The sequence below is a fragment of the Sceloporus occidentalis genome, unplaced genomic scaffold, assembly GCF_023333645.1.
Source record: "Sceloporus occidentalis isolate IW3139 unplaced genomic scaffold, rSceOcc1.0.p SCAF_2, whole genome shotgun sequence".
NCBI classification, from domain to species: Eukaryota; Metazoa; Chordata; class Lepidosauria; order Squamata; family Phrynosomatidae; genus Sceloporus; species Sceloporus occidentalis.
The window spans coordinates 9,093,160-9,120,178 of record NW_028316982.1 but is presented as its reverse complement, the minus strand read 5'-3'; the positions used below and the strand labels follow the sequence as shown (position 1 = coordinate 9,120,178).

The 27,019-nt window shown below is 42.0% G+C and overlaps 1 protein-coding gene across 1 annotated transcript in view; it reads left to right on the top strand.

Moving 5' to 3' along the window:
- The window catches only part of LOC149317949 (chordin-like), a 76,423-nt gene that overhangs the window by 1,453 nt on the left and 47,951 nt on the right, over positions 1 to 27,019 (top strand). The window contains exons 2-4 of the mRNA XM_089507531.1: positions 3,258 to 3,361; positions 15,541 to 15,667; positions 24,694 to 24,834. Coding sequence (XP_089363657.1) covers positions 3,332 to 3,361; positions 15,541 to 15,667; positions 24,694 to 24,834 — 298 coding nt within the window. The 5' untranslated portion in view covers positions 3,258 to 3,331. The remainder of the gene's footprint in view (positions 1 to 3,257; positions 3,362 to 15,540; positions 15,668 to 24,693; positions 24,835 to 27,019) is intronic.

The following is a 27,019-nucleotide window of genomic DNA, read 5'->3' as shown; positions in this document are numbered from 1 at the left end:
TTTCCTAGACTGCATCGGTGCATCAAGCCCATATTACTGGAGGTTGCTTTTGAAATATTTAGAGTTTGGGCTAAGTCTAGCATCTGTTGGAATAGGCAATAGGATGAATGCTTCTCTGAGAATGTGATGAATTCCTTTTCTTTACAACCAAATAATGATCTCTGATGGATTGATTGACAGTTAGGAAAAAGGACTCAGCAAATACAGAGGGAGATTTTAAACCATATTTTGTTGTTGATAATGATGATCATGATGATGATGATTTTAGAGATTAATGGTTAGGATGGGTGTGAAAACTGAGCAAGGCATGCTTCCTATTTGATTCTCATCTCCATCATCGGTCAATTTCATTCAGTTTACCTTTGCTCAGTTTACCTTCCTGCCTTTCCTTTCTTGAAATTTTAGATAGGGAAGCTCTTCAGGGCTCATCCTCCCTCTATCTATACTTTGATGGCACTGTGAATAGTCATGCATGCTGACATGCCATGGGGACCTGAATCCTATCAAGCTTTCAAGCTAGAATAGACCTAGTGAATCAATAGGATGTATTGCTATTTAAATAGTTGATTTTGTGTGTGTGTGTGAGTTGGAAGTACAGTGCGAGTTGGAAACATGTTTTAGGCTGCTACACCTTCTTGTGATGTGGTTTGCCTTCAAGTTGTTTCTAATTTATGGCAATCCTATCACAGGGTTGTCTTGGCAGTTTTCTTCAGAAGGGGGTTGCCATCTGAGGCTGAGAAAGTGTGACCTGCCCAAGGTCACCGGGGGGGGCGGGGTTATGGCCAAGCGCAGATTCTCAAACCCTGGTCTCCCAAACCCTGTTCCAACACTCAAACCACTACACCATGCCAGGGTATGTATGTTGAGGGCAGCTAAGAAGCATGGGTTTGAATTGTTGGAAGTGTGTTATGGAGAATACTTGAAAACCTGAAATGCTGAGGCCTAAGGCTGCAATCCTGGATGACTTACTTGGAAGTAAACTTTAGTGAACAAAATGGAATAACAGAATTTTAGACTGGAAGGATTCGCTAAGGCTGCCATACATGAAAACACAGTCATGTTGTAATTGTTGTGTAGCCTCAGATAGCTTCTGAGGTGGTGACTCTAAGGTGACCCTATTATAGGGCTGTTTTGGCAAGATTTGTTCAGAGAGGCTTTGCCTTAGCCTTCCTCTCCAGAATCCCAATCCAACATTTAAACTGCTACAGCACTCTGATTCATTTTTTACACACTTAAAGCACACCTAAAATGTCAATCTAATTGTGTTTAAAGAGAGTCCACTACCCTTCAGGCAATCTATTCTTTCTCAAAGACCTCTTGCAGTAAAAAAGTTCCTCCTGATGTTTAAGTGAAAGTTCTTTTCTTGTAAGCCAATCTCCAGGGCAGGCAGTCAGTCTGTTCCATTGCTGAATAATTTTTACAGTTAAAGACATTCTTCCTAATATTTAGGTAGAATCTCTTTTCCTGTAATTTGAATAGGACTGACTACTGCATGAACACGCATGAAGTTCCTTTGTATGATCTGCTTCTTATATGACAGCCACTCCTAATTCCAGATGTGGGGCACAGCATTTCATCATTAAAGGGGGGGTGCACTTTGCGTGTGGCCAAAAGCACTCTTGTGATCACTGCTGCTTCACATGAAAACCACTTTGAAGGGCCAAGTCAGGATTAAAATGTTGCTGTCAGACCTGGAACAACTACTAAGAAAGATCAAGGAAGAAAGTGCAAACGCAGGTTTACTGTTGAACACAAAGAAAGCAAAAATAATGATCACAGAGAATCTAGACAAATTCAACCTAGACAATGAGGAGATAGAAATAGTAAAAGAGTTCTCATACCTGGGATCAAACATCGATAGGAACAGGGAGTCCAGCCAGGAAATCAGAAGATTAAGAATGGAGAAGGCAGCTATAAAAGAACTAGAAAAGATCCTAAAATGCAAAGATAACTGAGCACAAAAGGTAGAATCATACAAGCCATTGTATTCTCTATTACCATGGATGGATGTGTGTGAGAGCTGGACAGTTAGGAAAGAAGATAGGAAAAAAGGCAATTCATTTGAGATGTGGGGCTGGAGAAGAGTACTGAGGATCCCATGGACAACCAAAAAGACAAACAAATGGGTCTTAGAACAGATCAAGCTAGAAATCTCCCTGGAAGTCAAGATGACAAAACTGAGGTTGTTGTACTTTGGACACATCATGAAAAGGGATGACTCAATGAAAAAAAAATGGTAGGAAAAGTGAAGGGAAGTAGAAAGAGAGGAAGGCCGCATGTTAGATGGATGGACTCTATTGGGGAGATCATGGGAATGTGTTTGCAGGAACTGAGCAGATCAGGGGAGGACAAGGAGTCTTGGAGATCCACCTGGTCACCATGGGTCAAAATTGTCTTGAGGGCAGTTAACAACAACAGTCAAAGCCTCCAGAACAGAGCTGGGGGTGGTGGTCAGCGAACACTTTCATGACTTTAGGGGGGTGTTATATGTGGGGAAGGGGGTGCTGGCAGATGAAGTGGAGAAACAAAAGAGTCCATCTTATCCACAGCTTACTATTGGCAAGCAGGGACGTAGCCAAGGGGGGGGGGTTCTTGGGGTCCGGACCCCCCCCCCTTCCATTAGAAAAATGAATGGTGTGTGCTGCTGTGTCGCAGCACTCAAGCCCCATTATAATGGTGGCACTTAGTCTGGACCCCCCCCTTCCCAAAATCCTAGCTACGTCCCTGTGGCAAGGGGACTGGGGATGGAATGAGGCCAAAGCTCAGGCACAGAACCCATGTGCTTCAATGCATCATCATCATCATCATCATCATCATCATCATCATCATCATCATCATCATCTCTTATCTGCCTCTCCCTGTGGATCAAGGCAGAAGATTCCCTGGTCCAGTCCCTGGTGTCTCCAGATTTTTTGTCCCCCCCCCCCCCCCCCAAATTTAAGCAGCCATGAAAAAGGCCTCAGTGGAGCTCCCAGTCAGTGCAGATTATATAAGCAGTTTGGCCTGACATAAAGCAGCTTCTTGTATCCCTGTGTCTCAGCAAGGCATAGTATGATGCTAGAAGGTTGTCGAATGCAGAAGATCCCAGGTTTAATACATAGCATCTCTATTGAAAAGGACCTCATGAAGCAGGTTGGGGGAAGATCTCTGCCAGCCAGATGGCCTCTGCTGGTCTATACTGGGCAAGATGGACCACTGGTCTGACTGGATGTGATATGGAGTTTTCAGGAATATTCATGACCATTTTGCCTTCGCAGGCTGCTCTTTTGGAGGCAGATTCTACACTTTGGAAGATACTTGGCATCCTGATTTAGGGGAGCCTTTTGGCATCATGCATTGTGTGGTGTGCTCCTGTGAACCGGTAAGTATCACATTAAGTGTTTCCCTCCTCCTCCTTTTCTGAGGGCTGGAGGGAGCTTGCTGTAGAACTGTAAAGCATTTTTAATTCTCTGGATTATTTCTTGGGGATTTTTGAGGTGGACTCTATGCCCCCCCCCCCCCAAATAGCAGGACATAACATACACTGAACCAAAGTTTGGATGGGTTCTCATGCATCTGCAGTGGCAGATGGGGAGGTCCATGGCAGTGGGGCTGTGAATCCACCCCAGGTTTTACTTCTAAAGTTTTTTTTTAAAAAAACTATCCAAGGTCCTGAAGCTATTTCTGGATAGGATTTCACACCTGAGGAAACTTCTTTACAGTTCACATTAAAACCAAGAGTGGATTCACTATCCTATTGACTTGGAAGTCACTAGCCACCACTGTGCATCCGATAAAGTCACCTGCAGTCCATGGAAACTTATAAGGAAAACATGCCAATTTTGTAATGTGCTGCATGGCTCCTTTTGTTATTTTTATTAAAGAAGATTGAAATGGCTGCCTTGCCTTCTCAAAGTCAGAAACAAAGAGTGAGTCAATATGAAGGGAGCTGCCATACACCATGTAAAAGATGAAGTTTCATCCACTTTGTGCATCTCAGAGAATATCCATAGAGAGTTTTGATAGGGAGAAGGGTTGGCCGGAGATATTTCATTGTGTACGGTAAAGTAGCAAAAAGGCAGCCTTCTTCCCCATTCACTCAAGTCAAGGTGCATAGAGCTTGTTGAGTGGCACACAAGACATTAAAATCTAGAGGCACCTCTTCCCATCAATAAAAATACTGTAGTAATAAAAATGGGAACTTGAGAGAGACCAGGGTCTTCTCAGTGGCTGCCTCTAGGCTCTGCTGTTCCCTTCCCAAGACATGTTAGACTGGTACCCTCCCTACTTTCTTTTTGCAGACAAGCAAAGACTTTTCTGTTCCAACAGGCATTTGAGCAGTGATGATATAAGGCCCATCTTACGCAGTGTGCTGGATATTGCTAATGATTGTCCTGAGGGGTGTGTGTGTTTGTTTAATATACAGTCAGCCCTTCTTATACACGGATTCAAGCACCCACGGTTTAAAAATGTTCAAAAAAGTATAAATTCCAAACAGCAAACCTTGATTTTCCATTTTTTATAAGGGACACCATTTTGCTATGTCATTATATTTAATGGGACTTGAACATCCACGGATTTTGTTATCCACAGGAGATCTTGGAACCAAACCCCAGCATATAACAAGGGTCCACTGTATGTTTTAACCTGGTTTTAATTTTTTTCTGGTTGTTTAATAGTTTATAACTTTTGTATTTTGTTCATTTTTAACCATTTCTCTAAATTATTATAAACCATTTTCAGTTTATAATAAGGCTTACAATAAGAAGGTGGGATATAAACAGATATCACCATCATCACCAACATTAATATTAATATGAAGAATTAACTGTTCGGCACCCTTTCATGACACCCCAAATTTTCTGCTTGAAGCAGCTGCTTCACTTTGTAATTCCCTTCCATGGGAGGCTAGCCTGGCCTCCTCCCTGCTTTCCTTTTGCCAGCAGGCAAAGACATTTTTTATTTAAGCAGGCTTTTAATAATATAATCATGTCAGGGAGGCTTTTATACAGGTGTGTGTGCTTTAGTTATGTTTTTAATGTTTGTAAGTTTATGCTGTTTTTAGCTAGTTGATGATAATTGTCTTTTAAACTTTTTAATTGTAAAGAAAATGGTTTTATTTGTGAACTTCCTTGGGTCCCTTTCTGGGAGGACGGTGGCATAGAGGATAAATAAATTAAATGAATAAATAACTGTAAGGCTGGCCCTGACAGAAAGCAGCTTCTGTGGAAATAATTGTGTCTCTAAACTGGGGTTTTGCTGCTGCTGTTGTTAAGGGAAATGTGAATCCATTACCCTAATAGACAACTATGATTACTGGTGTTTCCCTTGTACGTAAGCTGGTGAATTAGTTTTGGGTTTACAGAAGCTGGACAAAATGCTAAACTTTACCCCCAAATAGGTTCAGCACCTCACATTGCCTCTTTGAAGTTTGGACTTAGGCCCAGCATCATGGGAGCAACCAGGTGCCACTGGTCTGGGTGATCAGACATCCTCCTTTTCCAGAACTTCTCCAGGAGGAATTTCAAAATGCCCTCCATTTTAAGCATAGCTAGGAAGCATGGATTTATATTTATATTCATGTTTTTTAGTTTTTCATTTTGCAACATCCTACATTTCTCTCGAATGTCGTACATTTTGCAGAGCCTTGTCCTCCTTCACAGTTAGGCCAGCTTTTCACCCTGCCACTTGTAGCAAATTTATTTTAAAAAATGTGTACCCCTTAAATCCCCATTCTTCATCTGCCTCCCCCAATCCAAAGAATGCCTCTGTCTCAGTGTGGAAAGGTTACTTTTTTGGATTTCTTTGCCTGGGGGCTTCTGGCAGTTCCTGTCCAAAAAATCCAAGCTCTGCTCCCTCCTCAAGCTATGACAGAAATATGCTCAGCAGCCAAGTTGCACAATGGGTTAAAGAATTCAGCTTTCACCAAAGAAATGATTTCTTCTTTTTTCTTCCAGCCCTGTTCCCCTTGTACACAGTTCTAAGCAGAGCCCAGATACACATTCCCCACAAATAATAGTTTATAAGGATATCCAATATATTGAAATACACATGCGGCCCCCACTTCTAATGGTGGGCTACAGGATGAGTGACATTTTCCTCCCTCAAGCCTGGCAGATCCTCAGTTCGGATGTTTTCTCTGGTATCTTCTCTTGAAGGAATTAGACTAATACTTGAAGGACTGGGAAGGAGAAGGTGAAACTAAAATTAATAGAGTACAGACCAGGGAGGAAATAATAGAATCATAGAATTGGAAGAGACCAGAGGGGCATCCAGTCCAACCCCTGCTATGTAGGAACACATCAGATAAACATCTTATTTCAAAAGGAACAAAAAGAACAGTCTGAAAAGTTTGACTGAGTACAGAACGTTGCAAGGCAAGAATGTCATAGTTTTCTGCAGAGAAGTGCCAGACAGGGGTGAGGAACAAGTCACCCGGTAAGATGTTGTTGGGCTGCATCTCCCATTAGCCCTAGCCTGCAAAGCCAGTGCTGACAGATAATGGGAACTGCAGCCCAGCAACACAGATTTAAAGATTTACATAACCTTAAAGCGTGTGGTGAAACCATCAGAATCATCCAAGATTTACTATTTGGCTCAGTCATTAATCAAACTGGAGACTCCAGTCAGAAAGTCAGAAGAAGTCTAAGACTTGGAAGCAATGAAGGAACAAGATGAGATCTTCAAGTGTAAAGATATATAATTAAATATCAAAGTCAGACTCATCCATGCCATAATATTTCTGATTTCTTTGTATGGCTCTTAAAACTGAACAGTCCAAAAAGCTGACAGACTTACCTCATTTGATATCAGGTGCTGTAACAAAGTTCTACAGACATTATGGACTGCTAAAAAGACAGGGTCCAATGAATGGGTCCTAGATTAAATCAGGCCTCACTAGAGGTCAGGGTGAGTAAAGTGAAGCTGCCGTATTTTGGTCATTCATGCCATGCTATGAATGCAATACACATTTTCTGCCATGCAAGAATACACAATTATGTCGTGTGCCCCCAAGTTGTTTCCAGCTTATGGTGACACCAAGGCAAACCTATCATGGGGTTTTCTTGGCAAGGTTTGTTAAGAGGAGGTTTGCCATTGCCTTCCCCTGAGGCTGAGAGAATGTGACTTGCCCAAGGTCACCCAATTGGTTCCATGGCAGAGCAGGGAATCAAACCCGGGTCTCCGGAGTCATAGCCTAGCAATGAAACCATTATGCCACACTAGCTCTTATGAATACTGATAGTGTTAACTAATTGTCTTATCCATAAATGAACTTTATACTGAGTGGAAGCTACATAAAAATGTTGCATCATATAAACCATTCCTAAAGGCATTCTATGTTCCCACCATGTTCTTCTGTATCTCTCTTTCAATTGTTTTGTTGTAGGCTTGCGGGTGGATTTTTGGAGTTTTTAAAACATACATTTCTGCAAACATCAGCTAATGTTGCCGCTGTTGTGTGCCTTCAAGTTGTTTCTAACTTATAGTTACCTAAGGTGAATGTATCATGGTATTTTCTAGGACTGAGACTATGTGACCCAAAGTTACCCAGTGGGTTTCCTTAGCCAAGTGGGAAATTGAACACTGGGGTCCAGAGTTGTACTCCTATGCTCAAACCACTACGCATGCTGGCTTTCAACACATATTCAGTTCACTGTTACAAGGAGTAATGATTTCATATTTTCTGTCCTAGCAATTCTCAGATTGCAAGCACCAAAGTACACTGGCTGGCTACAAGAGGTCTTCTAGAGTTCTGCAACCAGAGTGTAGCATGGTTACATTTGGACAGGGATCTAGCCAGGATTTTGGGAAAGGGGGGGGTGGTCTAGATTAATTGCCACCATATATTTTGTGATTAGATTAGGTTTGGTTGATATTATTTTTAACATTAATTAATGGAAGGGGGGGCTGGACCCCACGGAGCCCCCTCCCCCGGCTACGTCACTGATTTGGGGACCACAACTTCCAAAATTCTACAACCAAGATGGCCCCAGCTGTGCTGGTTGGAAGATTCTGGCATTGCTAGTCAAAAAATAACTTTTCTGAGGGCAGGCAACAATCAGTCAATCAGTGGTCTCATGAATCTTAACGGATTTCCCTACAAGAGTGTTACCCACTGAAGAGATGATCACACGGGGAAAAGGACGTCCTTGTCCTGTCCTTATCTCATGATTGTGCGAAGGACTTTCATATGACATCGCAGTTATCCAGTTATTATCCTGACATTGAAGTGCAATTGACTGCAATTGCATGAAAGACTTTTTGATGATGTCCTGTCAGTGAAGTGGAATTGTCCCATTATTTCCCTTCATTTTTCATTAATGGAATAACCCATCAATACTAGTGACAGGACAATTCCACTTCGCTGACAGGATAATCACTAGGTCCTCTGGGAGGAATCTATTGCAGCCTTTAAAAACCAGACTAACTGCTACCTCCCAGAGGGCCTTCTCTGCAATTGCTCCCAAGCTATGGAATGGTCTGCCAGATGAGATCCATCAAATTGCCAGCTTAGACAGCTTTTAAAAAGCTGTCAAGACGGATCTCTTCCTGCAGGCCTTTCCTGAATAAAAAGTGCCCGGCCACAGAATGACTGCCCCCACATCATGTATCAGCCCAACGCTCTGTCCTCGTCATACTGTATATATTTTCTATTATTATTATTATTATTATTATTATTATTATTATTATGTTTTAATAGATATTTAATTGTAACATGTTTAATCCTGTTTTTTTTGGGGGGGGGGATTTTAGGACATAATGTTGTAAATCTGGGTTTCAATATGTTGTGAGCTGCTTTGATTGTCTAGTTACAGAAAAGCGGGATACAAATAAAAGTTTTATTATTATTTATTATAGATAAGTGTGATGTGTATGATATTGCGATAAGGACAGGATAAGGATGGGAGAGTGATCTGCTTCACTTCCATCACCATCCCAACCCCTGTCTGATAATCTCCTGAGTCTCTACATGACTTGTTGCTGAGAACCTCCTTCCAATTATCCTCTCCTCAGTAATCCAGCATAAACCATCATGGCATAGTGGTCTGAGCATTGGACTATTACTCTGGAGAGCAGGATCTGAGTCCCCACTGAGCCATGAAACCCCACTGGGTGACCTTGGACAAGTCACCCTCTTTCAGCCTCAGATGATGGCAATGGCAAACCCTATCTGAAAAAAACTTACCAAGAAACCCCTGTGATAAATTTGCCTTAGGGCTGCCATAAATCAGAAACTACTTGAAGGCAAAAGAACATACAGTGCGCCTGCGTCATACGCAGATGCACCATATGCGGCTTTCAGCATTCGCTCAAAGCCGCTAGGGAGCCCATGGGAGCGCACGGGAAGCAAGGGGCAGCGTGTCCCATTAAGAATAATGGGGCTTGAGCGTACACTTTTTTTATGCGGGGGTGGTGGTGGTGGTGGTGGTCCGGAACAGATCCCCTGCGTAAAAAAAGGGTGCACTGTACAACACAAGGTAATCCAGCCTTTGTTTTATCAAGGGAAAGTTGGGCCATTAAATAGTCACAAGGGGCTGCCTGTTGCATCTTTGCATGAGTCACTGCTACAGGGTTGCCTTCCTCCTTCCATAGACCACAGCTAGAGCATTCTGGGAGTTATGTTCTAAAAAGTAACTTTTCAAAGCTCTGCTTATGGCAGCCTTTCTCAAATAATGGGACGGGCCCCCCAGGGGGGGCGCAAGGCTCCGTAAAGGGGGACGCGAGGCTCTGTTATGCAGAGGTGTACTTATAACAATTTTATAGACAAATGATACTATTTACAGTCACGCGGGGGGCGCGAAATGTTTTCTTCTTCCTAGGGGGGGCATGACAGAAAATAATTGAGAAGCACTGGCTTATGGACACCTCAGAACTCCTGCAGAAGAACAAGTGGGTATCTCTTCCCTGCCTTTATCTGAAGTAAGTCTTTTCTGATGATGAGACGTTTCCCTCTCAGTTTCATTCATTACGGAGCAGAGGCAAGTCTGTTTCAGTGATGAGAGATTTAACAAAGTGCTGGAGATCTGATCATAGACCACCCACTGTCTTGCACTGTTGCTCCCTCAGTGAGGCTAAAAAGTCCATGTAGCGTGAGGCACGCAAATGTGGTTTTTCATTGTCTCTTGCTTCCACAGCCTCCCCCATTCCCTTTATATATTTACTTACACACTTTTTCTTCCTTTATACCAGGGGTAGGCAACCTACGGCCCACGGGCCGAATCCGGCCCTGCGAGGCCTTGGGACCGGCCCCAGCCCGGTCCTGCCACTGATTGCCGCCAGGGCCTTTGGCCTCTCGTGCAAGGGGGGCAATTGTCTATAGAAGCCTCAGAAACATGCATTTATGTTAACATTTTTTAAAAAATCAACAAATTTTTTTGCATACCCTCCATTTGTTTAAAAAAAAGTGTCCTCCATTTGAAAATTTTGCCCTGCATTTGTCCCGGTTTATTTATTTATTTAATTTTTTAAAAAATTATTTAATTATTTATTTTTTGCCTCCGGCCCCCCAGTTGCGTGTAGGACAGCCACCCGGCCCCCGGCTCAAAAAGGTTGCCTACCCCTGCTTTATGCCATATAGAAACATTCTCTCAGCCTGCTCCAGAGACTAAGACATGGAGCAATGGTTTCTAATTGCAGGCTTCCTGATGATAAGAGCTGTTTGACCATAGAATACACTGCTTTGGAGGATGATGGAGTCTCCTGCTTTTAGGAAGGAATGCCTTCCCAAAGACCATCCAGTCCAACTCCCTGCCATGCACAAAGACACAATCAAAGCACTCCTGACAGATGGTCATTCAGCCTCTGTTTAAAAATCTCCAGAAAATGAGACTCCATCACTCTCTGAAGCACCATGTTCCACTGTCAAACAGCTCTTATCATCAGAAAGTTGTTCCTAATGTTTAGCTAGAATCTCTTTTCCTGTAGCTTGAATCCATTGCTCCATGTTCTAGTTTCTGAAACAGCTAAAAACAAGCTTGCTCCATCCTCAATATGGCATCCTTTCAAATATCTAAACATGGCTGGATGGACATATGTCAGGGGTGCTTTGATTGTGTCTTCCTGCATGGCAGAGGGTTGAATTGGATAGCCCTTTGGGTCTCTTCCAACTCTATGATTCTATGATTTCAGGTCCCTCTTGTTCGCCCTTAGAAGCATAGTATTATAGATTTGAAATGTATCCCATGGACTATCTAGTTCAACCTGCTGCCAGGGAAGGAATCAGTAGCTAGTTTCCCTGACAGCTGGCCATCCAATTTCTGCTTAATAGCCTCCAACGAAGGAGAGTCTGCTTCTGTTTTGGTGCCATCTGTTACCGTCAGAAAGTTCTTCCTACTATGTAGGTGGAATCTCATTCTTTACAACTCAAATCCATTGGTTTATGTTCTAGTCTGAGAAGCTGCAAGAAATGGGTTTACTCCATCTTCCACCTGACATCCCTTCAGATATTTGAAGACAGCTGTCATTCCAGCTCTTACACTTCTCTTCTCTAAGCTAAGCATACCCAATTCTTGTAACCAACTCTTGTAGGGTTCCAAACCCTTCACCATCTTGGTCACCCTCCTTGGGATATAGTTGTCAATATCCTTCTCAAACTCTGGTGTCCAGCACTGAACACAAGATTCCAGGTCTATTCATCAGGAGGAACTTCAGAACTTGGCTCTGGATTCAGATTTTATCCTTGTCAAAGAAGTGAATGACCTTGAGCAAGTTCTTGACCAACAGTGTATCTATACTGTGGAAATAATGCAGTTTGACACCACTTGAAGTGCTATAGCTCCATCCTATGGAATATTGGGACGTGTAGTTTTACAAAGTATTTAGCCTTCTCTGTCAAAGAGTGCTGGTGCCTCACAAAACTAGAAATACCAGAATTCTGTAGAATGGAGTCATGGCAGACTGCATACTCTCTGTGGTGTAGAGGCACCGCTAGCCTCAGAGTTTGGAAAGTTTATCTTTGGGGAGGGCAGCTCCCAGAATCCCTTAGTGGCCTGCTGGCTGAGGGTTACTGGAGTTGCAGTCCAAAAGAATAACTTTACCTAACTTTCTTAATTCATGACTTGCCAGCAACAAACAACACATCTTAATGACTTGCCAAACATGAATAGATGAAACATACACACACACACATACACACACACACACACTTTTTGTCACCCTGCTTCAGTTCATGGTTTGGGGTGTTCCCCCAACCCTCACCCAAAAATTGTGGCAATTGGTGGCAATGTTAACTCCAGCGAATGTGGAGAACCCACTTTAGTTGGGAGTTAGAGTTCAGTACCTTGGATAATTCCTTCAAACCCTGGGTTAGTCCCTCAAGTGGATTCAGAACTCCACTGACATGGGATGCACTAGCCACAATGGTTGAGTTTTGCATTGGTTATGTTTGTTTCACAATCTTTGGTTGGCTGCAAACTTGGACACATTTAGAGCAGGCCCATAGAAATAAATGGGAGAAGTTAAAGTATTCCCAACTAGCTTCAGTCCCATTGAATTCATACTCTGAGAATTTCTGGATCCGAAGCCATCTGACCACGTTTGTTTATACATGTTTGTTTAAACTGATCCTTTGAATAAGCTGCTTTCTGTGCTATTGCAGTTTTTCTAAAAACAGTGGATAAACTAGGACACACATCAATAACAGAGACATCAAGGGCAAAGCTAATAAATTCTGCATTTGCCATTGCAGGAAATGTCTGTACTTTGGACTCTTTCACATGTTTCCCGTCTGCAATAGTTTAAAATGCTCTGGCACATGATTCCCTGCATGCTATGGTCCCAACACAATTTCCGGCAGTAAATCTGCCATCGCTGTTTGTCTCAGTTGCAGGGAGAAGGCACTGCCATGCTTTTGCTCGGCAGCTAGGGCTGCAAAACCTTGTTTTCAGTTGATTTTTGACAGGAATTTACAAAACTTTGCAATGTCTTTGCATGCAGGATGGAAAGAACTGCAGAATCTTTTAGAAAAGGAAACTGAAACCAAAATTGACAGGTTTGCCTGTCCTTTTGTTGTTTGATGTTGTTAAGTGCCTTCAAATCCTTTCTGACTTACCTGACCCTAAGGTGACCCTATCATGGGGTTTTCTTGGCAAGATTTATTCAGAGGAGGCTTGCCATTGCCTTCCCCTGAAGCCAAGAACATGTGAATTGTCCAGAGTCACCCAGTGAGTTTCATGGCTGAGGTGGGAATTGAACCCTAGTCTCTAGAGTCGTAGTCCAACACTCAGACCACTGCACCACTTAATGTTATTTCACTATGTGGCACTTTTAATGAACATCCATTGGAGACACATACAATTTTATGAGTAAACTACATTATTCCCACCTCTGTTTTGATGCCTTCTGCAAGTTAGTGCAAACCAAAAACAGAAACAATCCCCAGATATACATCTTTTGGAATCTCGGATCAGTTGTGGATTTTAACCAATGTTTCTAAGCTTTGATAAGAATTCTAGGCATTTTTCTTCTTTTTAATTCAGGTATATTCTGATGGTGGGCAGGATAGTAAAAATTCCTAGGATATTGATGCATGTAATTGTATTTGCAGCTTTGCACTGACCTCCTTTAAAATCAGAAACAAAATCACTTTCAACATGAGCTGAATGTCAGGAGGATTGTATTTTGAGGGGAAGCTTCTACCCATGAACCTTTTGAATAGGAGAATGGATAGTAACAATTTCTTTTAAAATGTTGTGTTTCATTGAGTATTCACTACCAATTATTGGCATCCTATTATAGATATATGATGATAGCTACCAGGCAATAGTATTTAATGTTTGGTAGATGATTTACATTTGGCAGTATCAGAGAGTTGGGACTGATTAGCATTTGATCTCTGAATCTAATATTTAATGTTCTTTGTGTTGAAGGGTACTAACTGGCAGAATGCAGAGATTGTCACAACACTACACTTGATCTTAGCCAAAAGACTGAGAAGCGATGTAAAGATGCAGAGGTTGTCAAGAGTCAGATACTGAATACTATTACATGTCAACTATCAAATATTGTTAAACAGTAATTAACAATACTTGATAGATGGCATGCAATAGCATTTTGGACTTCATAACATCTACAAAGCTTAACAAAATTGGGTTTTAGGGGGGATTTCAGCTTTTGGAACACAGCTACTACCAACCATATGCAATGCATAATGCAGACCGATGTGCTGTACCATGGCAGGTGGAACTCTGCTTCTGCACCTGAAATGTGAACAACAGCACAAAACATTGTTCTGTGGACACAAGGCCATTTACGTCTGTGTATGTCACCAAGAGAATGCCAGCCAACAGGAGTAACATCCCAGACTTTTCTGTGCAACCTGACTACTGTCCCCAAGCAGCAAAAAAACAAACAGCAAAAAAGAAGAAAATTATTTCTTTAGAACAGTGCTTTTCACACTTTCTGTGAAGGATTGGCAATTTTTGTTTTCTAAAGTGTCAGCAATGGTTACTATCGTTGTGACCATTGCCTACAACTGTTTCTTTCTTTCCTAGAACTACAGGGACCATGAGCAGATAGCTCGAGGATGGGCATTGGTCCCCAGATCACTAGTTTAAGTAGCACTGTATGATGTTGTGGACTTCTGGCAGAGAAAATTTGTGTTTATTAAAGAAATTAAGGTAAAGTAGGGTTATGTGTATGATATACAGTAAATGCAATAAGGTAAGTGATCTGTTGCAGGTATGTGTGCTCTACAAGCTGTCTTACACGTACTTCCAATTCCATTTTCCAAAACTCTTTGCACAGACTGAGTGTAAAAATTATATGAATTGACCCCCACAATTCCAAATCCCTTCTGGGCATAGAGTTTTTTGGCACTTGGAAGAAGAATCTAAGTCAGATGGACATAGTGGGCATGGGCAATTTTCCCCCTCCTGGGCTCATCCAAACCTACACTGGCATGTGCAAAAGGGCATGATGTTGCTTCCAACTTCCGTTGTAGCTGATTTTCAGACAATTTTTACTTTTGTGTGTTTTGAGGAGGTTTGAGGGGCTAGTGGGAAAAAACCCATTTCATTTCTATTTATTTTATTTTATTTGTATGCTGCCTTTCTCCCAAGAAGGGACCCAAGGCAGCTCAAAAGATTATAACATTTCTGGGTGGTTCTGAACAATTTTGGTTGGTTTGGGCAAAAAAAAACAAAAAAACAACACACTGCCAAATTGGTCTGAAATCATTTTTAATTTCCTTCTTTTTGAGGACCTGGGTGCTTTGGGGGAAGGGCTTCTGGATAGGGATCCCACCCCCGGCCTAAGTGTAAGAAAGACTTTAGCATTTTCCCCCAACAGATTACTTTCCTTATTATGCTTACTGTACATCACATACACCATAACCATGTTTTACCTTAATTTCTCTCATAAACGCAACATTGCAACCCTCCCCCCCTCCAAATAATCCATAATATCACACCTTGCTTTAGTAGATCTGGATTGTTTGGCATTTTGTGCAGATGTGGAATCACAAACTTTCTCACAGCCCACAATACAACAATATGATGTCCAATTTCACTTTCAATGTGTTCTTTCTTTCTTTTCTGTTCTTTTCTTTCCTTCCTTCCTCAGCAGAAGCATCGTCGTGGGAAGACAATGGGCAAAGTTAGCTGTAAGAATATCAAGCGTGACTGTCCCACCCTGCCTTGCAGTGATGCCATTCTGTTGCCAGGACACTGTTGCAAAACCTGCCCCAAGGGTAAGGCAAATCCTGCAGTTGGTTCTAAGGGTTTAGGGTTGTGGTTCTAAAAATGCTATGCAGGTCTTCTGGGAAAGATGCTCAGACAGACACTATGGGGAAAAGTGCACACTTCCACCCATAATAGGAGACTCTGGGCTCTTCTCCTCACAGAGATGCTCAGTCTCTGTCTGCAAGCAAGGGCTTGCAGGACTGAATGCAAAAACAGACAGGAAAATCCGTGCCCATAGAAAGCTAATATGTCAGGAAGAAGGTTCTAAGCCTACATTTCTCCCTCATATGCTTGCTTGCACACATTTTGATATGTGTTGCATTGAGAAAATTGGCCATAGCATGGTAGAGGACAGAATGCTAGACTAGGGAGATCTAGATTCAAATTCTGCCATGACCAGATAGTTCACCTAAGGACCAGTCACTATGCCTCATCCTAATCCTCCCTATAAAACTGGAAAACTGGAGAAAGATCAGGATTAAACATGTAATTGATCAGACAGTGTAGTTCTGAGTGCTTTTGCAACAAATAGAGCAAATAAGTGGGTCCTAGGATGCAGCTGTACTGTAGAAATAATGCACTTTGACAATACTTTAACTGCCATGGCTACATCCTACAGAATCCTGGGATTTGTAGTTTTGAGAGGCACCAGCACTCTTCAGCAGAGAAATTGTGCTGAGGAGCTTCTTGAAGCCCAAAGACTGCACCTTTCCCAGCTCTTTCTATACCAAAGTCCATTTTGAAAGGTTTGTACATGGAACGCTTCCCTGGCATAGCCCCAACAGCCGCATCCTTTCCAGCGCTTGTTGGCAATCTCTTGCAGATCCACCCTCAGAGTCTGTTGCAGCTATTTCCATTTGAGGTCTGCTGTGTTCAGAAGATGCTGTGTTTCTCTCATGGCTCTCATATGGGAGGCACAAAGGTGGGATATCCGAGGATACAGCCATGTGTTGCTCCCTTGTTTATTTGGCATGTTGATTTTGTGCATTGAACAGTGTCGGCTTCCCCTGTATAGTCTATTTCCCATTTGTTTAGGTCACTCCCAATGAAGGGAGTTTGTCTGTGACCACACCACCCAGCCGGAACACACCTGCTCTTGTTTGAACAGCTAGAGCACATTATTAAATAGAGAGTTTGTGAATATTTAGAAGGGAATAACATAGTCACAAAAAGTCAATTTGGGTTTTTGAAAAACAAGTCATGCCAGACTAATCTGATCTCTTTTTTGATAAAATTACCAGTTTGGTAGATGAAGGGAATGCTGTGGATATTGCATATCTTGATTTCAGTAAGGCCTTTGACAAGGTCCCCCATGACATTCTTGCAAACAAGCTAGTAAAATGTGGGTCTGACAATGCAACTATTAAATGGACCTGGCCAAACCCAAAGGGTGCTCAGCAATAGCTCCTCTTTATTCTGGAGAGAAGTGACCAGTAGGGTGCCAGAGGGTTCTGCCCGGGGATGGAGCAAGTTTGTTTTCTGCTGTTCCAGAGAATAGGAGCTGGAAGAAAGGATGCAAACTACAGGAAAAGACATTCCACCTCAACATTAGGAGGAACATCCTGACAGTTTGTATGAGCTGTTTGACAGTAGAGCACACTCCCCCAGAATGTGGTGAAGTCTCCTTCCTTGGAGGTCTTTAAACAGAGGTGAATGACCATCTGTTGGGGGTGTTTTCATTGTGAGTTCCTGCATGGCAGGGGTTGGACTGGATGGCCCTTGTGGTCTCTTCCAACTCTATGGTTCTATGATTCAATGATTCTATAAGCAGAAATAGTGCTTGCATGGGAGATGGCCTAGAAATCCCAGGTTTCGGCAGATGGATATTGATATATGAGTATGCAAAGGAATCTTGTAGCATCTTTGAGACTAATTGGGTGAAAGATATTGTAGAATAAGCTTTTGTAGACTTGGTCTACTTCCTCGGGTGCATGGAGTGAACAGGTGCCCAGGAAGGACCTTTGTAATCAGACTGTATGAATAGCCATAGAATTGCAAGCCTACCTGTGGCATTTCTATGTCTATTCATACACTATGAGTATAAAGTCTCTACTGGGCACCAGTTCACTCCATGTGAGGAAGCCGACCAAGTCTATAAAACCTTATGCTACATCTTTTGCTCAGTGTTTTGCTCAGCTTTTGCTCTTTGAATTTGGTTTGCAGCAATGTTAATAAACTGAGAAGAAAGTGGGAAAGTGGGAGAAGAAGAGAGAAACTGAGACATTTCTCTCTGGCCACTGAAAAAGTGGGAAAACAGAGGATTAATCAGAGCCGTCCCTTAAAATCCAGGATAGTTGAAGGATATGAAGCAGGCTTCCCACTGGTAGGTGCTATCTGATATTCTGGGGGATGTAATAATAATATAATAATAAAATTTTATTTATATACAGCTTTTCCATTGATCAAAGCAGTTTAGCAACATATACAACTTACAATATAAATATTAAAAACATGAATATATTTAAAAAACCCATATACACATTAGCAATAAACATATCTCATGCCAGCTCAACAATGCTGTCAGGAGGGGAGGGAGAGCATTCAGGAGTCAGGGGTATGCCTGCTCAAATAAGCATGTTTTCAGCCCCTTCTTAAAGTGGTCTAAGGAGGTGGCCGAGCGGAGCTCGCCGGGGAGCGAGTTCCAGAGCTTGGGGGCCGAAGTAGAAAAGGCCCTCCTGGTGGTAATAGCCAATCTAGCCTCCGGAACTCTTAGCATTTGCTTCCCGGCTGATCTGAGTGTGCGGGGCGGATTATATGGGGAGAGGCGGTCCTCCAAGTACCCTGGGCCCAAGCCATTTAGGGCTTTATAGGTAATAACCAACACCTTGTATTGCGCCCGGAAGTGAATGGGCAGCCAGTGAAGGTCTTTTAAGACCAGTGTTATGTGACTGGTTCTGGATTTATTAGTGACCAGTCTCGCCGCCATATTCTGCACCAATTGCAGCTTCCGGGTATGGTACAAGGGTTGCCCCTTGTAGAGCGCATTGCAGAAATCCAAACGAGAGGTTACCAGAGCATGTACTACTGTTTCAAGGTCCCCCCGGCTCAGGTAGGGATGCAGCTGGCGTATCAGCCGAAGCTGATAACAGGTACTCCTGACCGTCGCATCCACCTGTGAGGTAAGGTGGAGCGACGAATCAAGAAGCACCCCCAGGCTGCGTACCGAGTCCTTCACGGGAAGCGTGATCCCATTCAGGACAGATGGAAATGCCGCCATCCCAGGGCCAGGAGAACCTATCACGAACACTTCCGTTTTCTCTGGATTCAGGCTGAGTCTGTTTTCCCTCATCCAGCCCATTATCGACTATGTAGTCCAAAAAAGTAATGTTCCCAAGCTCTGAGCCACAGTTGAAACCCAAATACCTGACTAAGTAGATCTAGTCTTCTTGATTTTAAATTCAGAGCAGTTTGGGAGGATGGATTTTTTAGTCAAATCAGCAGGATATAAATCAAAGCATGTCCAGTTGAATTTTTAACTTTTCTGCTCAAAGGAGTGGCTGTGCCATCCAGGTTGGCATGGGAGATCCAAAAGATGGCTTGGAAAATAATGTTTCTTGTGTTGGTTAGTATGGTGGGTCATGGGCCAGAAATCCTGGCTCGTTTTCAGAGCCAGCTCAGTGGATTTCTTTTAGCCACCATAGAAGAAGCTGGGCAGCAAGGATGCTTTGTGCCAACAAGGATTCCAGATCCAGAATCCATTGCTAGGTTGCACAGGAATCTGGGATAACTTGGTTTGCAAGCAATGGGAGACCAACTGGCTGTGCTGAAAGCAGCCGAGAGCCAGGAGAGAATTGTGTCACCCAGACACTCTTGCCCGACTTCCCACTGTGTTGGAGTTGTCCTGTTGTTGTTTCGTTCCTAAGTGATTTGCACAAACACAATTAACTTTGTCCCAATAAGGATTACATAATAACTGCTTTCTGTCCTGAATCTTTCCCAAAGAGCATGCAGACAAGCTCCTTGCCAAAAACTGTTTCCAGCTGGGCTGGCTGATCCTCACACCCGCTAAGGTGGAACGCTTGGATCCCAGCCAAGGGCTGTCCATTAATTTCAATGGGACTACTCTGGCTCGTATCAAAGAATGTTTAGATTAGCTGTTTTGTAAATCAGGTTGGGAATGGAAGAAGGAAATGGAGGGGGGGATCTGATCTTGCGAGGTCCATATGTGCTTTGGGAAACTGGGACCCCCCCCACCCATCCTCCAGTGGGTCAAGGGCCATTGCTGGGTGAGCCACCACATGGCCGTCAGTCAGTACTTGAAACAATGCAGCTTAAAGAGAAAAGAGAATATTAAATTTCACATCAGCAGGAAGAAGCAGGGAGACAAGGGCTGAAAGCATGCATGCCTCCATTTGTGCATTCTCACACAACAGGGTATTTTCTATATAGGAAATATTTCTGCATCCATCTTGTATCCTATTGTTTATTATGCACAAACAACGTAGCTTTGTCATGTGAGTGCACATGTGAAGCAGCCATCATATCTATGATAAATCACAGGAACGACTCAGGCTGCATCTGCACTGCAGAAATAATCCAGTGTGACAACACTTTACCTGCCATGACTCCATGTAATAGAATTGTGGGAACTGTAGCTTGTTGTGGCACCTGAGCTCTCTAATAGAAAAGGCTAAATATCTCATAAAACTACAAATCCCAGATCCCATCACACTGATCCATGGCAGTTAAAGTGGTGTCAAACCAGACTATATCTGGAGCGTGGATGCAGCCGCTGGCATTTATTAACACACATGTAATTTTCCTGTGGGATACAGGTTATCATATTTCTATCACAGTTTGGAGAAGTTACTTTTTGGAGTACAACTCACAGAATTCCCCATTACCACCATCAATTTTCATGACAGTTCCAGTGGAATATGGTTGATTTGAGAGGCTTCATTCAGGATATGATTCCATGAGGAAGGCATCTCTGCAAAGAAGTCCCTGCTTCTAAAAGAAGCAGAGCTCAGAAGTAACAAGTTGCAAGTAACATCATTAGAAAGTTACTAGTTAGTGCAATGAGGACATAAGAAAGTTCAGTTTGCATAATGACGAAGAACGATATATTATTGGTATAATGGGTTCTACATCTACACTGAAGAATGATTGCAGTTTAACTCCACTTTAACAACTATGGTTCAATGTTATGGAATTCTGGGATTTGTCATTTTGTGAGATATTTAGTCTTCTCTGTCAGAGAGCTCTGGTGCCACAAAAAACTCCAAATCCCAGGATTCTGTCAGATGTAGCCACGACAATTAAAGCAACATCAAACTGCATTCATTCTGCAGTGTGGCAACAGCCAGCAACCATTTTTCTAGTTGAGTTAAAAGTTACTTTATAAAAAGTGCATTTTCTAAGACTCCTCCAAGTTTTATGCCATTCTCTTTTCATTGCTAAGTTGTTGTTTTAACAATAACAGCAAGCAGGAGGAAAATAATGACCAAACAATACCAAACTCCTTTTTTAAATTCTGCAGTGAATAACAACAGTAAACTGCTTTTTAAATGCTTTAATAAGCTACAGAACAAACTCATTTTTAAAAGTAACTTCTCAAGTTCTCAGTAGATATCTTTGTGTATTTAGGTGGGGGAAGGAAAAAAGAAAATCCATGATGTGGAATAGGAGTGGGAACGGACAGCAAAACAGGCCTTGTGGTTTGATGCTACGCTCCTTTTTTAATACATGGCAAACGAACTACAAATTGGCCTTAAAAATGTCTATTTTCACACAGTGAACATGTTGCTTGTTTGCATGCAAGGGATTTCCAGTAAAAGCAAGGCTTTGTCCCAAGGTGGTTAATTGCACAAGGAGTTCTTGGTGGCCTGTGGCAGGACTTGCCAAACAGTTTATGAAATCCCCGTCCAAATATACATTTGGAAATCATAAATAAAAAAAACACATTTGGACAGCATTAATAATCATATGTGGATCATAGCTTTTCCCATTTCCGTCACGTCTTACTCCCAAACTAGCGCCACTGTTCTGAGACTTAGCAAAAAAATCCACAAAGACCAGCAAAATGGGGAGATTAGCTTTCCACATATTTTTGCCAGAGACAATTTGGCAAGTCAGCTTCAATCTTAGTACCTACGCCAGACAAGCTAGTTATGATGAAGTAACTACCTTTATCCGTTTCCACCTCTCCCTTGCGACTGACCAACACTGAATGATTATAGCACTTTGATACCACTTTAACCATCATGGCTCAGTCCTATGGGATCCTGGGCTGTGGATTCAGGGAGCTACTTCTCGTACTAGCTATATCCCTATGCCCCTATGACCAGAAAGGCCAATTTCCCCCCCTGGTTTTTAAGAATTTCTTTTAGAGTCATAGAGTTATGGTGCAAAAGATCCATTTTCACTAATGATCTGTAGGAAGGAGGAGGAGAAAGGAGAACATATTGTTCCATTATGTCTTGGAATGAAAAGAAACCCATTTGTAGTGGGAATCAAATGTTGCAGATGGTGCCAGAAATTGCGAGGAAAGGATCTGGGACAACAAAAACATCATGAGAGTCTTTATAAAACCCCAGGAATGAAAGCAACAAATATTGCAGTTTACTGACACATGTGCCCAATCTGGAGGAATCCTTTGTCCTTGAGAATCACTTTTTTTATTTTGCATTTCTTACAGAGTCTACTCAGAATTAGGCTTACAGTTGTAAATACTTAGCATTGTCAGATGAACCAAACAGCTGGGACAAAAACAAAAAAGTTCCATCAAATCTATTGGCTGTTGTTTTTTGTCATTGGCTGCATGGGATGGGCACAGCCAGTGTAACTTATTAGCCTCATCCAGCCTGAACAAAAGCCCCAGGGAGTAGAGAGGAGAAGCCCCAGGTTTTTGCTTTTATTTTAACTTTTAAAAATATTTTTAATTTTTTAAAATAATTTTTATTCTTTTAAATTTTTCTTTAAAAATGGCACATTTTACCAAATTTTCACTTTAACCACATAAAGCTACATATTTGTAAACACATTTACAATATGGGTATGATATTGTACAATTTTAATTTTGCTAGTTATGTCACAACTATTACCCTTACATTCATTGATATGTGGGATTTATGATTTATGAATAACATTAGTACAGAAAATATTACTAAGGATTGTGTATGGTGTGGCGCAGGAGGAGGTCAATGGGGGAATGACACCATGAGTTACTGCACCAATTGACATCAACCCAAAGGTGTTCTTGGTGCTTTGTAGCTAGGTTGCCAAGAACATGATAGGTTCGCCTTAGTGTCGCCATACGTGGGAAATGACTTGAAGGCAAATGACACATGCACAGCTAGAGCCAGAAAGAAGCAAGGAAAGGGTTGAAATTAGAAGAATCAAGGCCTACTCTTGCATACCCTCTAACATTTTACAGAGAAAAACCAGAATGCAGGTGGCCAAACAACAACAGAGTATGGTCACCATGGCAAAAGGGTTTAATAAGGAAAAACACACAAGCTAGGAGACGTGCAGCAGTTTGCCTTTGCCAAAGTCTACTGGGAAGGAGTAGTCCCCTCTTCTCTTCCCTTGCTGAGTTGACTGAGTCCAAACTACCTTTGCACTTTATTTATTTATTTGCAGTATTTCTATATCACCTCTCAGCTCCCAAGGCAATGAACAACAACAACCAGTTTGGTGAAAGATAAAAACATTTAAAAAACATATTAAAATACTCTTTTAAAACTCTTAAAAGCAATCTAAAGACAATCCTAGAATCCAGTTTTGAAACAATTAAATAGCAGTTTCAGACACTGAATGCCATTCAGAGCAGTACTGTTTTGGCTGGGAGCTTAACAGAGATAGGACCAGCCTAACTTTGGGCCAAAAGAGACAGCCTGAAGAGGTGGCTTCATGCCATCTCTTTGAATGCTGGATCAGGGCTGTGGCAACTGGACACCATAGCTTCGATCCAGCTATTTGCTGGCTCAAAAAGGGGTGGCAAAATGCTGCTCCTTTCTGAGTCAGCAAAAGGGCACTCTTTCTGCGGCCATGGCTGCTTTGTGGCACTTGGGCAGCATGGGGTGTCTAAACACTGCACCCACAGAGCACCATGAAGCCAGCACATATGTGTGGGCAGGCGGGTGGCTTCCGGGCGGTGTCAGGTTGTGCATTGTGCATACACCACCCCCACACTGCCCGCAAGGTGGCTTTTAGTGCCAGTCTGTACTGGCCCTTTCTTGGGTAGGGACTTCCACTGTCAAGGCACTGCTACAGAGAAGGCCCTATTAAGTGAACCCACCAACATAACTTCATAAGGTGTTGGGACACCAAACAGGGCCTCCTCTGAAGATCTCAAATTTCTGGCAGGTTTGTATGGGAGGAGGCTAGCTTTCAGGTATCACAGCCCCAAGTTGTTTAGGACTTTGTAAGTCAACACCTTGGGTTGTTGTTATTATTATTATTATTATTATTATTATTATTATTCTTTATTTATATAGCGCTGTAGATTTTTACACCGTGCTGTACATATAAACAATAAAATCAATATAAATGAAACCTGCCAATGGTGTACATTCTACAAAATACATGTAAAACAATAGATAATAATACAAAATAGAATTAGATAAAAATAAGCAGGCAACAAATTTAAAGTTGAGCTAGGAAGCAAATTGAAAACCAGCGCAGTTCTTGCAGGACCAGTATTATATGGTCTCTAAAATGCACACCTGACACCAGAATGAATGCTGCATTTTTCACTGGCTGCAGCTTCCAAACACCTTTCAAGGGCAGCTCCATGTAAAGCACATTGCAGTGGTCTAAATGAGAAGCCACTAAAGCATGAACCATTGTGGCTTGTTCTGCCTTCTCCAAGAAAGAGTGCAGTCAATGCACCAGATTTGAACCAAGTTTGCAGCAACTGACATAAGCTGAGGACCAAGAAGAAAATGGGAGGAGGAGAGAGAAACTGGGACATTTTAAAAGCAACTGAAAAAGTAGGATGCCAAATCAGGACAGCTGGAGTGCATTTGCTCTTGTATTATACTTTGATTATGTGATGTTTTAAAAAATCTGCTTTCTCTCTTTCACCATGCAGCCAGCTTCCTAGAGAAGAGGCCTCAGCTGATGCTTTACAACACTGGATATTTCCGGGAAAGAGAAGATGGCTTACATAGGAACTACAATGACCGCACCTATCGCAGCTCTGAGGACTTCATCCGAGATGACAGCCACATAGGTATGGATAGGACTTTGCAGAGGTCTTTTTTCTCCACGTGTCTGGGGAAAACTGCAGAAAGTGGTAATACTGGACACATTCTTCTTGGGAATCCCATTTGACATGTTGTTGCTGTTATTTAAAGAAGGAAGTTTCCAGCCCTTGTGAAAACCCATAGTTCTGAAAATGTGTGAACAATGTCAGTTGAAAAGTTTGGAAGAATGGAAACTCAGATTTCCAGTGGTTAGCAGTTGGCTTCAGTTGCTTTGCTTTTGTCTCTTACCCTACCCATTCTTATAGCCATCCAAAATAACAAAAATTACAGATTACACTTTGCAAAATAGTAATTGTCAAAAGCTGCTCAGTTTTCAATATTTATGGAGGTAGTGAATTCCAGTTTATCCTGGCACAGAATTTGGATCACACCGGATGGAAAGTGTGTGTGTGTTTAGCAAAGGATATAACCTTGACATTGTGCTCTAGCCAATGAATACCTGATTTATATCAGAGCTTGAAAAATGTTTTGGATTACATAGCCAAGAATCCCCTACCCACCATGAATGATTCTGGGAGTTATAATCCAAGAAATAACCTTCCTAAAATCTGGTTTACATGAAACACAAAGACATGGTAAAATAATCATACAGGATACTTTTGACTGAGGCAGCATAAGGGAGTTACAGTATATACTTGTGTATAAGTCTAGAAATTTTAGTCAAAAATTGACTCAAAAAACTTATCCATGGGTCAATGTAAGTACTGTACTCTTATCAAAAAGGAATCATGCTCTAGTGAAAGGTGAGAGCATAATCCCTTCTCTGAGTACCTAAAAGAAGCATCAACCCTCTCTAGCTCATCCATCCCGCCTTTAGGGTGAGCAGAAACAGTTATGCCTGTCAAAATTTTAAAAGATCTCTAGCATCGTTTTCCTTTACTTCATGCTTTACATCCTTTGTTACACGCTGCTAAGTTTTACCCTTGACTTATCCATGGGTCATATCAAAATCCATAATTTTGGCCCCCAAACTTGCCCTCATACATGAGATTGACTTATAGTTGAGTATATACAGTACTTAAATGTTTTTTCTCTTTTGTTTTAAAAAACCTACATGAAGTTAAACTTGTTTCAAATTAGTTCACTTTTGCTGTTGATAGTTGATGGAAATGATATGATGGCACGTTCCCCTACCTGATGCCCTTCAGATGTGTTCAGCCACAACTCCCATCACACCAGCCACCCCTTGGCATGTTTGCAGTGGATAATAGGAGCTGTTGTTCCAACAAACCTGGAAAGTGGCCTATTTAGAGAAGACTGACTGACATTTTACATTCAAACAGTGGATCTCAACTGATGTCTTTATAAACATGCAAGAACTAATCCCAGAAAATCTAGTTACTGCTCTTGATCAGTTTGGGAATGTATACTCCTTCACATGTTTCTGGATTGCAACACCCAGCATCCTTAAGGCAGTGATGAGGGATGATTGGAGTTAGAATCCAAAATCTGGACTTGGAATGTAAATCCTGAACTATTTCATCCTCACATGCGAGGAAGATTAATTACAGTAATTTCCCCCCCGACTGTGGGAGAAAATGAATATTCCTCTGGAGTATTCTCCCCATATTCATACATGACAAAGTGTTGTGGAAGAATCATTCTGTGGAGGGAAAATATGTGTGTTGAGGGGCTTTTGCTCATAATGTTTGTGTTTTTTTTCTTTCTCCATGGAATAATTGGTCCATAACAATTTGGGACATTCAAATACTAAGACACAATTGTACGGAATTCTCCCTGGTTGATATTTCTTCCCAGCAGATTTCCTAACAGCTAGGAAACACGTTTTTGTTTGACCTAAGAACACATAATTTTGAATATTCTTCCCACCCGTATCTGGACACATGCTCTTCATCCGCACTCTAGAAAAGGAGAAGGCAACTATGATGAATCTAGAGGCCATTACCTGCCCTAGACTGCCCTGGCATACCATATAGACTGGCAAAAGTCTGCCCAACCTGCAAAAAATCCCTGGAAATGGAAGTCCATTTCTGATTTTGAAAAATAGAGATTTTTAAAAAAAAACATGTTAAATCATTTAAGGAGGCCTGCAACCTATTTAAAAGGTGGATTGCCTAGTCCTGGGGGCTTTCAGGACAGCCAATTCCTAAACACTTTTGGTCAGAATAGGGACAGTCTGGAGACACTTTA